At 54.0% G+C, this 13912-nt stretch overlaps 1 protein-coding gene across 3 annotated transcripts in view; it reads right to left on the reverse strand.

The window, feature by feature from the left end:
• The window catches only part of Phf21b (PHD finger protein 21B), a 67395-nt gene that overhangs the window by 5332 nt on the left and 48151 nt on the right, over positions 1-13912 (reverse strand). For 2 of the 3 annotated variants that reach the window (XM_085678525.2, XM_085678523.2), the window contains exons 4-11: positions 11661-12011; positions 10165-10296; positions 5692-5743; positions 4458-4534; positions 3580-3634; positions 2291-2313; positions 564-722; positions 168-243 (exon numbers count right to left, since the gene is read on the reverse strand). In XM_085678525.2, the coding sequence (XP_085534651.1) occupies positions 168-243; positions 564-722; positions 2291-2313; positions 3580-3634; positions 4458-4534; positions 5692-5743; positions 10165-10296; positions 11661-12011 (925 nt within the window). Of the gene's footprint in view, positions 1-167; positions 244-563; positions 723-2290; positions 2314-3300; positions 3432-3579; positions 3635-4457; positions 4535-5691; positions 5744-10164; positions 10297-11660; positions 12012-13912 lie in introns of all 3 variants that reach the window. The other variant, XM_085678524.2, reaches the window with a different exon arrangement.

Consider the following 13912-nt stretch of genomic DNA (forward strand, 5'->3'; position numbering starts at 1 on the left):
GCCCCACGGAGGGGCGGGTGAACAGCTGGACCACGAATGTTCTGCTAGGGACCAGCCCCAGCCACCCCTTTCTCGAGCTCTGGCTCAGAAGAACCTGTACATGCCTAGCATCCCCACAAGGTCCCATCTGAACCCAGGGGTCCTTTCCCACTCCTAGGGACCCTTACCTGTCTTGTGGGTGACGTAGGAGTGCACAATGGCCAGCATCCCAGTCCAGGGCACACCTTCATCTTTCTTTAAGGCCTGTGGGGCAGATGGGATGATAAGAATACAGGTCCCAGAACTTTCTGAGACCAGATCCTGGCTATGCACCCCCAGGGAGGCATGCTCTCTGAGTCACAGATTCCCAACTGTAAGCAGGGAATAGTAGCTACATCTTCTTGGTCCACTGGGGCTGCTCAATGAGAGACTTCCTTCTAGGTTTCTCTCCTTTGGAGAAGCCAGGGATGGGTGCTCAAGACCCCTTCGTCACTCTCCTGTGCACCTGCTACACCCATTCTGGGGATCACCCAGAACACTGTCTCAAATGTGCAGTGGCAAGGTGTGAGCCCTTCTGCCCGCACCTTCCGCTGGCACTTGGGGCAGACCCATACGCCCTTGGGTGCCGTCTTAAGAGGCGGGTCCAGGCAGCTGAGGTGGTAGGCCCCGGAACAGGTGCCACAGGGCTGAAGGTTGGCTCCTCGCTTGCAGGCACCACAGAATTCATCGTGGGTGATTTCATTCTGCAAGAGAAAGGAGGGCAGGAAGCGCTTCAGTCAGGCCCAGGCAGCTTGAGAGAGTGGGAGAGAGAGATTCCCCTTCAGGGTGAGAGTGTCAGACGTGTGCCCCATGGTTACGGTTCCAGGGCACTCCTTTATACTCTGACCAGGGCACTGAGCACTGGAGAGTCACACAGCAGGCCCCAGCAGCAAGCCTCCCATGTAGCAGGGCCTTGCAGCAATGACTCCTCCTTACATTGCCTCAGGGCGGGGACAGTAGCCTGATACAAGCTATACCTTTAGTCCCTCAACTGCATACCCATCTAGTAAGGACCCCTGCCACTTGGGTGGGTCACACACCTGTTTCTATATCCATGACGGGGATAAGAACAGTTGTCCCTTGGGTGCTGGGTGGGACAAAGAGCACCCCACCCATGCCTGCTGTCCTGCAGTGCAGTATGGGATAGGGCCCTTCTGTCCCTCCCAGAGGCCTCAGGATAAGCTCTAGGGACTGTGCTCCCCAGCCCACCAGCTGGCTGCACCAAGGGGAGCTCTGCCGATGACCCACACCTGCCCAGCCACTGACAATGGCCCTGGTCTGTGAGACTATCAAGTTTCCGACTCCAGCACTGAAGTAGTGGGAAGGGACGGCCCCTGTCGCAAGCGACTGGACACCAGAGGTGTCCCCAAAGGAGGCCTCCAAGTCTCTCATTTGTATCCCGCATCCAGCGCAAAGACTCAGGAAGGGCGAAGCATTGGTCTGGGGTCACACAGGGAGGGGAATGGGAGTGGAGCCAGGCCTCCTGACTCGAAGCCAAGGCCCCTCCGGGACTAGGAACTTATGGAAAAGGGGGAGTCTTCCACACCTCATGCATCCCCTTGTCTGTGTGGTCTGAGCACCTGTGTTTACTACTGCAGGGTGACCTTGGAAAGCACTGTGGCCACCCAGAGCAGGCTGTAAGCAGTTTCATGCACGTGTGAGTGTGTGGGACGAGGTTCATTCGGAATTAGATTAGAAACTGGGGAAGGGCTGTGGAGAGAGTTCAGAGTGCAAAAGCACCTGATGCCGGGGTTGAGATCCATCCCTATGGTTTATGTGATGAAAGGAGAAAACGGAGCCCCGCAAGTTGCCCTCTGACCTCTACCCTTGCACAATGGTGCACATGTGTGCACGCGCACACACATAGCCCATAAATCAAGTAAATGAAAAGAAATAGGTCAGTGAGAGGTTATGCTCAGGATCCAGGTTCTGACCAGCTCAGGGAACAGAAATGCGGGCTTTGTCGGTGGGCGATGTTACAGGATCATAATGGGCACACAGGGTGACACCCTGGGAACCAGCCCTTTGGATGGGCAACAGAGAACTAAAAATGGCCAGTTCTGCCAAGGGTCACACAGAAAAGCCAGGCAGAACCAGGGTCAGGTGGTACAACATGAACACCCTCAGGACCAGGCAGGGGGGAATTCTCTGCAGTAATGTAGGGCTCAGCCTGGCATGAGGGCATGAGGAAAGCAGGCCTGGTGTTGTGAAAGCTCTGGGTACCAATGAGAGATGTCCCACACCCCTTCATGTGAAGATGGGGGTCACATACCTTCCAGCAGGGGTCCTCATTGGCTAGCACAGGGAGGAAGGGTGGAGAAGATGTTAGTAGGGACTGGGAGAAGCATGGGTCATGGCTGGGGTCCCACTGGCTTGGTGTGGCAGAGTTCTTGCCCTAGAGCATGATGGGAGTATCACAAGGCCCAGTGATGCCGGAGTTCTCAGAACCATGTGATGAGGGAAGACTCTGCCTTGGTTCTGGCCAGGACCTACGTGGGAACAGGCTCACAGCATCTGAACTCATGAGGATCACGTCTGGCACAGGGAGGTGCCTCAGAGACAAAACCAGAATTCATAGGACCCCTTGGAGTAACCTGCTTCCAGCTCCTTCTGGCTGTGAACCCTTCGTATTTTAGGCCATGATCTCAAACCACACACAGTAAGAGACTCAAGCAGGGTTTTCCTTCCAGGTTCCTAGACAAACCATCTCTGACGATGCTGTTCCTGGGAGGAACTGTCCACCAACTACAGCAGGCATTACAGGCCCACTGTGTAGATCAATGGTCCAGCAACTAAGGAGTGGCTGATGCCAAGAGCTACACAGAATCCCAAGATGCAGGGAGGCAATCCTGCCCTCCAAAACTACTGGTAGTTCTTTCTTTTCTTCTGAGACAAAGTCTTTCTTTAGGTCAGGCTGGCCTGAAACTGACAGCAATCCTCCTGCCTCAGTTTCCTGAGTACTATGATGAGAGAGACAGGCTCCCAGCCGTGGAAGATGGTTGGCACAGGAGAAAGGACCCTACTGAAAGTAGGGATGTATGTCCTTGCCTGTCAGAACTGGGCCCAGCACCCAGTACTCCTAGATTAACTGAGGCTGTTCAACTGCTCAGAGTCAGCCCAGGAGGGAGGGCAGGGTTGGGATGAGGCCCAGCCCAGCTGGGAGATGAGGCCTGCTCTCTCCAGAGCTGTTTAATGGCAGGCAGCATGGCTAAACTGGCAGCATGGGGCTCACGCTCAGGCTGTAGACAGAGGGGCAGGGAAGCAGAGGCACCCTCTACACACCTTGTGGCCTGCCCGCTCAGCCCTTTGGCGGACGGCCCTACCACGGCGATCTTCAGCCTGGGTCTCTGAGCTCGACACCCAGCAGCGTTGTAACTCTGGAGGGTAGCAAGTCCCCACCACCGTGCCTGTATCTAATGAGATGGAGCCGATTCCAGTGGCCCTCCTCCTTCCCCAGGAGCCCCAAGAGCAGAGGTTCCATGAAGCCCCAAAGAACAGTGGAGAGGCCGGGCTCAGGGAGGGTGTGGGTCTGTGGAAGCTGTGGCTCTGGCTGGCACTTACCTCGTGTTGTCAGGAACAGGGGGTTGTGGAGATAGCTGGAGGCCAGCCGCTTCCTCTGTAGGGGCAGAAAGCAGAGCCAAAGAAACGTTCGTGCGCACTCTTAGGTCACTACAACGCCCTATGGGACAGCCCGACATCCGGCTCTGGAGACCGGGCAGACACCCTATGTAGAAGGCATGGGGGAGAGACAGATACCAGGGCTCCCCTTCCCAGCTAAATTCAAGTTCATGAGACATGGATGTAGGACCTACATCCTAAAGAAAGGAAGTGGGGCCTAAGAACAGCTCAGCCATTAGGAGCTTCTGCTGTTCTAGAGGACCCTGCTTGCTGCCCACCGGCTGCCCAGGCCCAGGGGTTGAGAGAGCACAGGCCTGAGATGGTACAGTCCATCAGAGCAGAGAGACACCTCAGGAGCCGCCCCAGTGGAGGACAAGCCACAGTGGGCTCTGTGTTGTAAAACGCATCAGTGCGTAGCCGGGCTTTGTCCATGGGCCTTTCATAGTAGTCTGATGAGGGACCCCGCACTACCTGTGGCCAGCAGGTGTTTTGATACTCAGAGTGGCCTCTGCTAGGACTCCAACAGACAGCGTTTGTTTTATGACAGGGTCTCACTATGTAACCCAGGTTGGCCTGGAGCTAAAAATCCTGCCTCAGCTTCCTGGCTGCTGTGTGACAGGTGTGTACGCTCAGTGAGAGTACACGCCTTGCTTCAGCTGAAGGCTTCTGGTTAGGAAGGATGGGCAAGAAGACAGTAAGAAAGCTGGCCAAGGTCCAAAGGCTCATCTGGACCCATCAAATGTTCATCGTAGAAGGGGGAGGGGCTCATGGGGCTCTACACTATTTCTCCCAGCCCCAGGGGTGGTGCCCAAGAGTCCCACCTCGGTCTCCAAGAAGCCGCTATAGGCGGGGTTAGCCGTGCTCCTCCTCTTCCGCTCCTGCCGCTTGCTCTGGATTTCTGGAAAGGCAGACAGAGCAGTCACAGGCTCCTCACCCAGTAGGTCAGGGCAGGTCAGAGCCTCCAGGAACTGTTTAGACCATGGCTCTGGTGGACTTAGGATCAGTGCCAGGTAGGGGATGATGGTACAGGGACACACTCCTCAGCATAAGGCCCTTGTGGTAGTTTAAATAAGAATGGCCCCCAGAGGCTCATATATTTGAATGCTTAGTCACCAGGGAGTGGAACTCATTGAAAGGATTAGAAGGATTAGGAGGTGTGGCCTTGTTGAAGGAAGTGTGTCACTGGGGGGTGGGTTTGAAGTTTTAAAAGCCTATGCCAAGCCCAGGTTCTCTCTCTCTCTCTCTCTCTCTCTCTCTCTCTCTCTCTCTCTTTCTCTCTCTCTCTCTCTCTCTGCTTGTGGATCAGGATGTACCTTTCTGCTACTTCTCCAGCACCACATCTGCCTGCTGCCATGCTCCCTGCCATGATGATAATGGACTGAGCTTCTGAAACTGTGAGCAAGTCCCCAGCTAAATGCTTTCTAAGTTGTCTTGGTCATAGGGTCTCATCACAGCGATGGAACAGTGACTAAGACAGGCCCCCCTCTCTCGGGACCCCTGGATGGCAGCAGCAGAGTGAGGCCCTGGTTCTGTGAGGCCTTGGTGGAAAAGATGGGGATCTAAATAAATACTGTGAGATCCCAGATCATGGAGAGAGGTTTTCAAAGTGAAGGCCAACTGCATGTTAGGAAAGTGTTATTCCCTCACTCCTCATAACCCAATAAGCTTAAAGAGATGGTTTCCCTTATGTTGTAGATGAAGAGACAGGACCAAACACCAAAGAAGAAACATCAGCCCTCATGTATTAGTGAATGGCAAGATTGGACAAGAACCCCTGTTACTTTATTGTGCAGCCTCCAGGGTGGGGTCAGGCCCCTCCACAAGAACATGACAATGTCATGTGAGGCATGTTCAGTCATGGGATTCGCAAAGCCAGGCGTTTCTCTGGCTCGTCTTATGATTGTGCCCCCCGTTACCTGGGGCTGGGTTCCTAAAAGCCTCACATCTAGATAGGGTACAACCATGACCTGGGGTACTACCCTGAAGGCTGCTGCTTCTATCTAGGGCCCCACCAAGTCCCATCTACCAAACTCCACCTGCTGCCCCCATCATTACCTTCCAGATGTTCTGTTGTGACCAGGCCTAGAGCTACCATGAAGGCAATTTTCTGAAAAGAAAGGGGATAAAGAGGCATTAACACAGCCGCCAGCTCTCATCCGACTCAGCCAAGAAATAGTCTGTGAGCCACAGGGCTATCCCCTGGGGATGCCCAATCATGCAGCCACTGCCCCAGAAACTTGGGGAGCTCAGATACCCAGAAACTGTTCAACATCAATGTAGGGAAGTTCTGGGAGTAGCTAGGAGCCTGTGATGGGGCCGGATAACACAGTCCTCAAATACGCTTTTGTTTTATTTTGTTTTTTGAGGCAGGGTGTCTCTGTGTTACATTCCTAGCTGTCCTGGAACTAGTCCTAGTAGACCATGCTGGCCTCGAACTCAGAGATCTAACTGCCTCTGTCTCCTGAGTGCTGGGATTAAAGGCACGTGCCACTACTGCCCAGTTCAAATAGACTTTAAAAGAGAATAGTATGGGGCTGACAAGATGACAGGTACCCTTGAGGAATGAGAAGGCTGATCTCAGCCTGCAGGAGGCTCTAGCCTTAAGCAGAGGAAGAGTAGACAGACAGATGGGTGCCACTTCCCAAACCATTGTGCCCGTGGAGTGGGCTCTGCAGTGTGCGTGTTCAGCAAATGGACATCTGAGCAAATAAGAGACCAAAAGGAGGAAGGATAATAGCGTGGAAGATGGAGCCCCACAGGGTGCACACTATCCTGGCTCTAGTGGAAGCCAGAAGCCTCTGGGCTGAGTCCCTTACTCAAAACAGCACAGTGTCTACTACATAAATCCCACACACACCTCCTGAATACTTTAAACCACTTCGATACAGCCTGGAATGCCTGATGTGACAGGAACCACAAATAAATCATTGTTTCACTGTGCTCTCTAGGGAATACTGACAGCAGAGATAGATGTCTGTGTGCATTCAGTCTGGATGCAACATGGTGGAGGAGACGCAGGAAGTGAGGGAGCCTGAAGATCTGTGAAACTACATTCCGGCAGGACACGCCCACACTTCGATGCCAGGATTCTGGGCTGTGCTTGGAGTGCAGCAAATCCAAGCACTGCCTTTTGAACTTTCCAGAATCCCCCCCCACCCCGTCTCTCTTTTAATATTTTTGATACAGATTGAGCTGGGAGCTCCCTACAAGCCATAGATAAATGGGGCCAGTAAGATAGGCCAGACCCAGCTCTACTGGCCTTTTGGAATGTCTTGGAAGTGTAAGGACTTGGATGAAGGAGATGAACCAGGCCTATAGTCTCTTGCAAGTTCAATAATAGGGGCTTCTCACACCTGTCACCTTTTTTGCAGAAAGTTTAGAACCCGTGAGGGAGGAAACCATAGGCAACCCCTGGCAGAGTGGCTGGCCTCTGCAGTACTGTCCTGAGAAACTTGACTGCAGCCCATCCTGCCCTGATTTAGCTGCCCACAGTGAAGGTGGCATCTCCGGTTCCCAGATGCAGGGCCAGGTAGCCTGGGCATGCTCTGGCTCTACTGGAGAAGCCCACCCTGCCCCAACACAGCTGCCCACAGTAAGGGTGGCATCTCTGGTTCCCAGCTGCATGGCTGGGTAGCCTGGGCATGCCCTGACTCGGCTGGAGAAGCCCACCATGCCCCGACTCAGCTGCCCACAGTGAGGGTGGGATCTCTGGTTCCCAGCTGCAGGGCTGGGTAGCCTGGGTATACCCTGGCTCTGCCAGAGACTATTTCTGACCTAGGCACATGCAGCAGGCTTGCTGCAGTTTTGGGCACACAAGCTGCTTGCTGTGAGGACACATCCAACCATATAGGGGCACCTCCTACAGCGAGCACAGGCTGTGTGTACCCTCCATCCTGTGCCCCCACCCCTCACAACTGCCACCAAAACACCCCTTTCAAAGTGTCCAGGTATCGTTCTGAGCTGCTGGCCACCCAACGTTCCTGCTGCTATATAACTTCTGGGCCGTTTCAACACTCTCCTGGCAGGCTCGCCAGGTCTGCAGGCCTCATCACCAGCTGTTCCGGTTCTTTACAAAAACTGACGTCCATGCCTAGCGCTAAGACACAGGCTAATAATCCTGCTACCAGGGAGGCCGGGACAGGAATAAAGCAAGTTGGAGTCCTTCCTGGGCAACAGAGAGAATGAGTTCAAGTTCAGTCTTGGCAAGCTAGTGAGACCCAGTTTCTAAAGAGGAAGCTAAAGAAGGCTGGAGTTGTATAACAGCTCAGGGGTGGAGTGTAGCTCTATCCCGAGGACCACACAAAACCCAGAATCTGTGGCCTGCAATGGCCTGGGGTCCCACTTGACTCAGCGAGGTGCCTGGAGGCTGTCGCTCAGTGTCCTGATTGGCACATGGCCTCTTGCTGCAGGCCTACGCTGCCCAACTCTCAAACTTTAACAAGGGCTTCTACACCAGGGCGTGTTTTGACTGTTCTGTTTATGCCGTTATGAGTATTTACACTAATTACGCAGTTAGATATAATTATACTAATTGTAAAAATGCGCAATAATTGACTAAGATGCACTTAGAGAGAACAAGGAGATGTCGCCAGGAGAAACTTCCTGAATGGAGAATGCTGCAAACCTCAAGGCAGCAGAGACAGGAGTAGGCGAGGGCTACAGGCAACAAGTCAGCCAGGGCCTTACCATGTACATACATGGTGCTCAGACACTGTCACAGGCTGGACGCAATAGGACTTGGGGCTGGGGTCATTAAAGAGATGTGGCCCACATAGCAGCTTCATGTTCCAGGCAACCCAATGGTGGTCTTTCTCTCTCTTTCTCTTTCTCTTTCTCTCTCTCTCTCTCTCTCTCTCTCTCTCTCTCTCTCTCTCTCTCTCGGTGTGTGTGAGCACGTGCATGTGTATACTGGGTCTCATGTAGCTCAGGCTAGACTCCAACTCACTAGGTAGCCAAGGATGTCCTTGAATGAGTCCTCCTGCCTCTACCCCCCAGGCTAGGATTAGAGGTGGGCACCACCACCATACCCAGGGTATGTAGTACTATGGATTTTTAGCAACCCCAGGGCTTTGTACGTGACAGGCAAGCTCTTTATCAATTTTGCTATCTCTTCAGCCCCTGAAGGCCTACTGCACACGAGCAAGGACAATAACCAGATTACTCTTTTACCCATCTACTCCCTGGCTCCCACATTTAAGGATTAAAACCCACCCTGGCTGTCTGGTTTTAAGTCTTCTGGAATCAGGGTCTGTCATCTGTCTAAGTTACCTGCTATCTGCAGCCCCGTTGACCTATCTGTGAGGCTCAAGCCCTTACTGCCCACACAGTACCCTCCACCTGCCCCGCCAGTCCCTCTGCCTCTAGTCTCTGGCATTCCCTTGACCTATGTCCATCATATCTGTCTTTATGCAAAGCCCCCTTCATCCCCTCAAGCAGCCTTTCTCTGTTCTTTTTCCTGTGGCTCACGGCTCACTGGAAGTTTCTTAACCCCTGTTTGGCAGCCTTTGTAGTCACATTAGTCTCTGCCCTCAGAAAGGAGCCTCCCAGGACAAAGACCACATCTGCCCATCCTGGGCTCCTTGCTCGCATCACAGAGCACGGTGGAGGGCAGACCCAAGTGTGAACGCTGAGGGAGGACAAAAGGCTCAGAAAGCAAGTGATGTCTTTGGGACCACAGGTCACTGCAGGCGCCAGGAGCTCGGGAGCCTGGGGACCTAGGGGAGACTTTGCTGGTGTGGGATCAGCTGGGGGCAGGGCATCACGCTGACTGGACTTTGGTGGGACGAGGGTTGACCAAGGACATTAGAGTCTGAGTGAGGAGAGCCATGTGGAGAAGACCACAGCAGAGCAGGGATGTTCTCGGTGACATGGGGCTGAGAGTATAGCCTCAGCACAAGACAAACACCCAATAAAGCCAGGTCCTTGGTCAGCTGTTGCCCCGCTCTACGACCGCAGGTGACCAGAATGGTTCCACTTATCCCTCTTCCTCTAGGGAGTGGGAGGAGGTGTCACGTGCAACTTCTAGAAAGTTCTTAGGGTATCTGAGCTCTACAAAGCTACTGGTCTTGTTCTGTATCCCTCAAGCTTCCAGGGTTGAACACAAACAGGAAACAGAGGCAGGGGCCGCATGCTGCCCAAGGTGGGAAAGCATCCCTTTCTGGGCTTAGTCCTGAGAGGAACAAGGCTCACAGCCAGTGGGGAAGGTGGATAACATCCCTGAACCAGCGGTTCAACTGAGAATCCTCCAGCAACCCAGGCCTTACTGCTCCTGTCTGTCCACAAATCACTAGACAAGAAGCAACACTGTTGACACTCAGTCAGGCAGCAAGGTGGTAGAATCCGTGCTGACCATGGCCCTACCCTGCCTGCACAGCCCAGAGAACAGAGGGTGCAGACACAGCTCACTGGGTGAGCCCTGCTCTGGCAGCTACAGCCAGTCAAGAGCTTCCTAATGAAGTTGTCCCAACCCTGCAAAGAGCCTGGTCTTAAAGCCAAGAAGGGGTAGGTCCCTCCAGCAGGCCACACTACCTCAGGATTCTCCTGGCTGGGGGGCTGATCTTCCTTGGTGGCCTGAGCTCCCTGAGGTGGCTCCTCCGTGGGTGGCCGGGGCTCTGCTGAACTCTCAGGCTGCGTCTGCACTTGAGGCTGAATGATGATGACCTGGAAGACGCAGGAAGGATGAGAGGGGCAGGGGGTCCAGTAATGGAGATGCAGGGAGCAGTTAGGAGTCAGGTAGGTCCTGAAAGGTATATCACAGAGGAAGGAACCAGGTGGCTGCCCTGTGTCCAGGGCCTTGATTCCAAATATTCTCCCCCATCCCTACCTCCATGAGGGCATTTGTGTGAGAAATGGCCAGGGTTACAAACCAAGCAGGCCTGGGTGCAACTCTTACCACTCCCTGGCTATGTGGCCCCAGAGAGAATACTCTGTACCTCCCTGAGCCTCAGGGAACACACTGGCAATGCCAGCCTCCAGGGGGCGCTAGCTCTTTACTCTCAGCTCAAAGGTAGATTGAGCCTGGGAGCATTTAGATGCCTTCCCTGCCTGAGGCATCAACTGGGAAGCAGAGTTGATTTGGGGTTGCCTGGGGAAATGGAAAGACATCTCAGCTACAGGCTGGAGAGTAGGCAGAGGGAACCAAGGAAAAGATGTCTAGAGGAAAAACAGGAGCTACCATGTTTCCCCAAAGGCCTCAAACAGGGCAATCTTTGGAGCGCTCTAGAGGACATGGAGAGATGATTTTAGTTTTAGCATTGAAACTAAATTCCTCACAAGATATCAAGGAGTTCCGTGCCCTGCCCCATCCAGGCAACTGGGGCATAAAATAGCTCTTGACTACTTGACTCTGCCATCAGACAGAGTATCAGCACCAGACTCTCTTGCAGCTACCCATTCAGCCACGTGTTATTAGTTCATTATTCCTGTATTAGTGACTAGCAGTTCTCTCAGCCAGATTTATTTGTCCCATACCCATCCACCTGCCCCCTAATTTACACATTTACAGTCACTCAGTCGATCACTTATTCGTAGCACCGCTCATGCTAACATTCATTCGCTCTCCTCTCTCTCTCTTTTTTTTTTTTTTTTTTTTTGATTTTTGAGACAGGGTTTCTCTGTAGTTTTTGGTGCCAGTCCTGGAACTAGCTCTTATAGACCAGGCTGGCCTCGAACTCACAGAGATCCGCCTGCCTCTGCCTTCCAAGTGCTGGGATTAAAGGCATGCACCACCCCCGCCCGGCCTCCTCTCTTGAGTCTTAAACAGATCTGCACCCCTGGCCATATGCTCATGCTCCATCCAATTCACACTCTCAACTGCTCACACCTCCTGCCCCACTCACACTCATTTTTCATCCTGCTGATGGCTGGTTCATACTCCCTCCATACACTCACCTGAGTCTTTCCCCTTCACTCTTTGGCCATGTGACTATTCCACCACCCAGCTACTCCCCTGCCTAAGCATCAGCCCCCACACAAGCCTCCACATGCAACACATCCCCTGGGGGATTGCAGTGATGGCAACTCACCTTTTTGTCAGCACTGATGAGGAGGGGCTGCACTTTGATGCTGTCGCTGGCCACGGGCACGGTGGTGCTGGGGGTGATGGTGGCAGCATTGCTGGGGGAGCTGGAGATGATGGCATAGGCCACCCCGGCACTGCTCAGGGGTGAGGTGATGGCGGTGGGCTCGGTGAGGGCCTGGGCCTGGCTGCTGGGTGTTGGCACATGGTTGACGGTGTTGTTGGCAGTGGGGAGGGCTGGGCTGGGGTTCTTGATGCTGACCACAGTGGCCTTTTGGAATGTTGGGGGCTGCTTGGGTGGCCGGTCCCTGCCTGGGGTGACAGGGAGGCTGTCTGGAATCAGAGTCTTTGGCCTAACCTGGGAGGAAGGGACCAGTGTGTGGTCAGACAGAGACACAAGCTTTTGACGAAGGCACGGCAGTGGGGCAAACTTCAAGCAGACAAGCTGAGTCCGACATTAGAGCGGAAGGGACCCTGGATAATCCTGCTCTGAGTCTCCCAGCAGCCAAGACCTTGACCCCAAGGCTCGGGCTACTCTATCCACCATCTCCCTTGCTTGGCTGTACACTGAGTTATCATCCCATCCCACCCATCCACCCCTGGGCTCAGATGAAGCTGCTCCCAGGCTACAGTCCCTTCTGATGCACATGAGAGCAAACTGTGAGGGGTGGAGGAGATGGGAGCCCAAAACAGAGCCCAGCTGGAACCAAGTCAACACACAAAGCCCCCCAGTGTCACAAATGCTGGGATCATGGCCTTTGTGCAGGCCCAGTTGAGCCACGGGGCTCCTGCAGTTCCCTGACAAACATAGCTGGTAGCCCTTGGGTATTGAGCACCAATCACTCCAAAGAGCCCACACACATGGAGGTGGGACGGGGCTGCAGGCAGTCACCTGCAGTAGAGACCATGGCTCCAGTCAGCTTGTGTGGCCAATCCTGGATCTCAGGGTGTATGGGTGGTCTTGGAGACACCACTTAATGTCTTCACCTGTGCACTGGGGGTGCTGGAACCCTCTTGTCAAGATCTGCAGACTCCTGACCTCATCTCAAGTGAAGTCTCTCTACGCCCAGATAGTCCAGGTGAGTTGAGAAAAATGAGGCTTAAGAAGGGACATGATGTGAACCAAACCGAGGCCATGGGGAGTGTGTCCTGGCCATTCCACGGAGGGAGACTGAGGCTTAGCTGAGGAGAATGGTGGTAACGATATCATTGTCATTAGGGCAGAGAGACCTGAGCCAGGCGGCTGAAGCCGTGTGCTGGCCCTTCCACTCTTCTTTGCTCTGCTCTAGTGACACTGGGGAGATCTCGCTGGACCTGACTCTTGGGGGAAGTCACCAGGACTCAGTGTGCTGCGGTCAGCAAACATCATGGCTATGAGATCCTGCACTGCCTGACATAAGTTGGTCCTCGATTCTGATGGCCTTCCTAGCTCTTGCGCTAGTGGGCCCTGAGCAAACCGAATGAGGCCCTCCCCATCTTAGGGGCCGTACCATAGTTGGGTAATGTGTCCAGCCTGACTAAGCCAAGTCCTTGTCCAGTATCAGGACCAGTCCCCAGACACTAGGCACAGTGCCACCCACATGATGAGGAAATGAGGGACGAGTTCTATCCCTGCCACCCCTCAGTGCCGGCTGGGGAATGAGCTGTTCTCTGCCTCTTAGGAGGACCAGTCGGGGCAGATGATGTCCTAGGGATGCTGGGGAGATGACACTGTGCTGGCTTCTTCCTGGTCACCTTCACTGTAACACTGACCAAATGACACTCCCTAACTCATACCAAACGTGGTGAATAGCCACGGGGCAGGTGCTAGACACTGAAAACGGTTCAGCCAGGCCTAAACACAGGTCATTCACCACAAGGGAATATTTGGGAATCTCGGAATGCATGACATCCCCCTCAGGCACGTGGAGACCCTGACCAGCAGATCCCGATGGAACAGCTTCAACCTGCTGCTGGCCTTTCTCGGGGTCTGCTTCTATTCCTACAAACTTCCTAGGCCAGCAGGATAAGCCCAGGTATATGCTAGGCACCTCTCAGTCAGCAAACCCGAGGCAGGAACAGAGGATTTGGGCAGGGGACAGTAAGGGCTGAATGAGAGACAAGAAGCCCAGGTGCTGCAAGCATTGGGTGGGCGCACAGAGGAAGTGGGGAGTGAACACGTGGGCACAGGTGCCTGTCGGTTGCCTGTCTGTGCTTCTGTGGGGATGGGAGCAGTGTGGACTGCTGGGAGGTAGGGAATGGAGGGAGGGCTGCCTGGGG

The sequence above is a fragment of the Myodes glareolus genome, chromosome 19, assembly GCF_982192425.1.
Source record: "Myodes glareolus chromosome 19, mMyoGla1.1, whole genome shotgun sequence".
Taxonomy (NCBI): Eukaryota; Metazoa; Chordata; class Mammalia; order Rodentia; family Cricetidae; genus Myodes; species Myodes glareolus.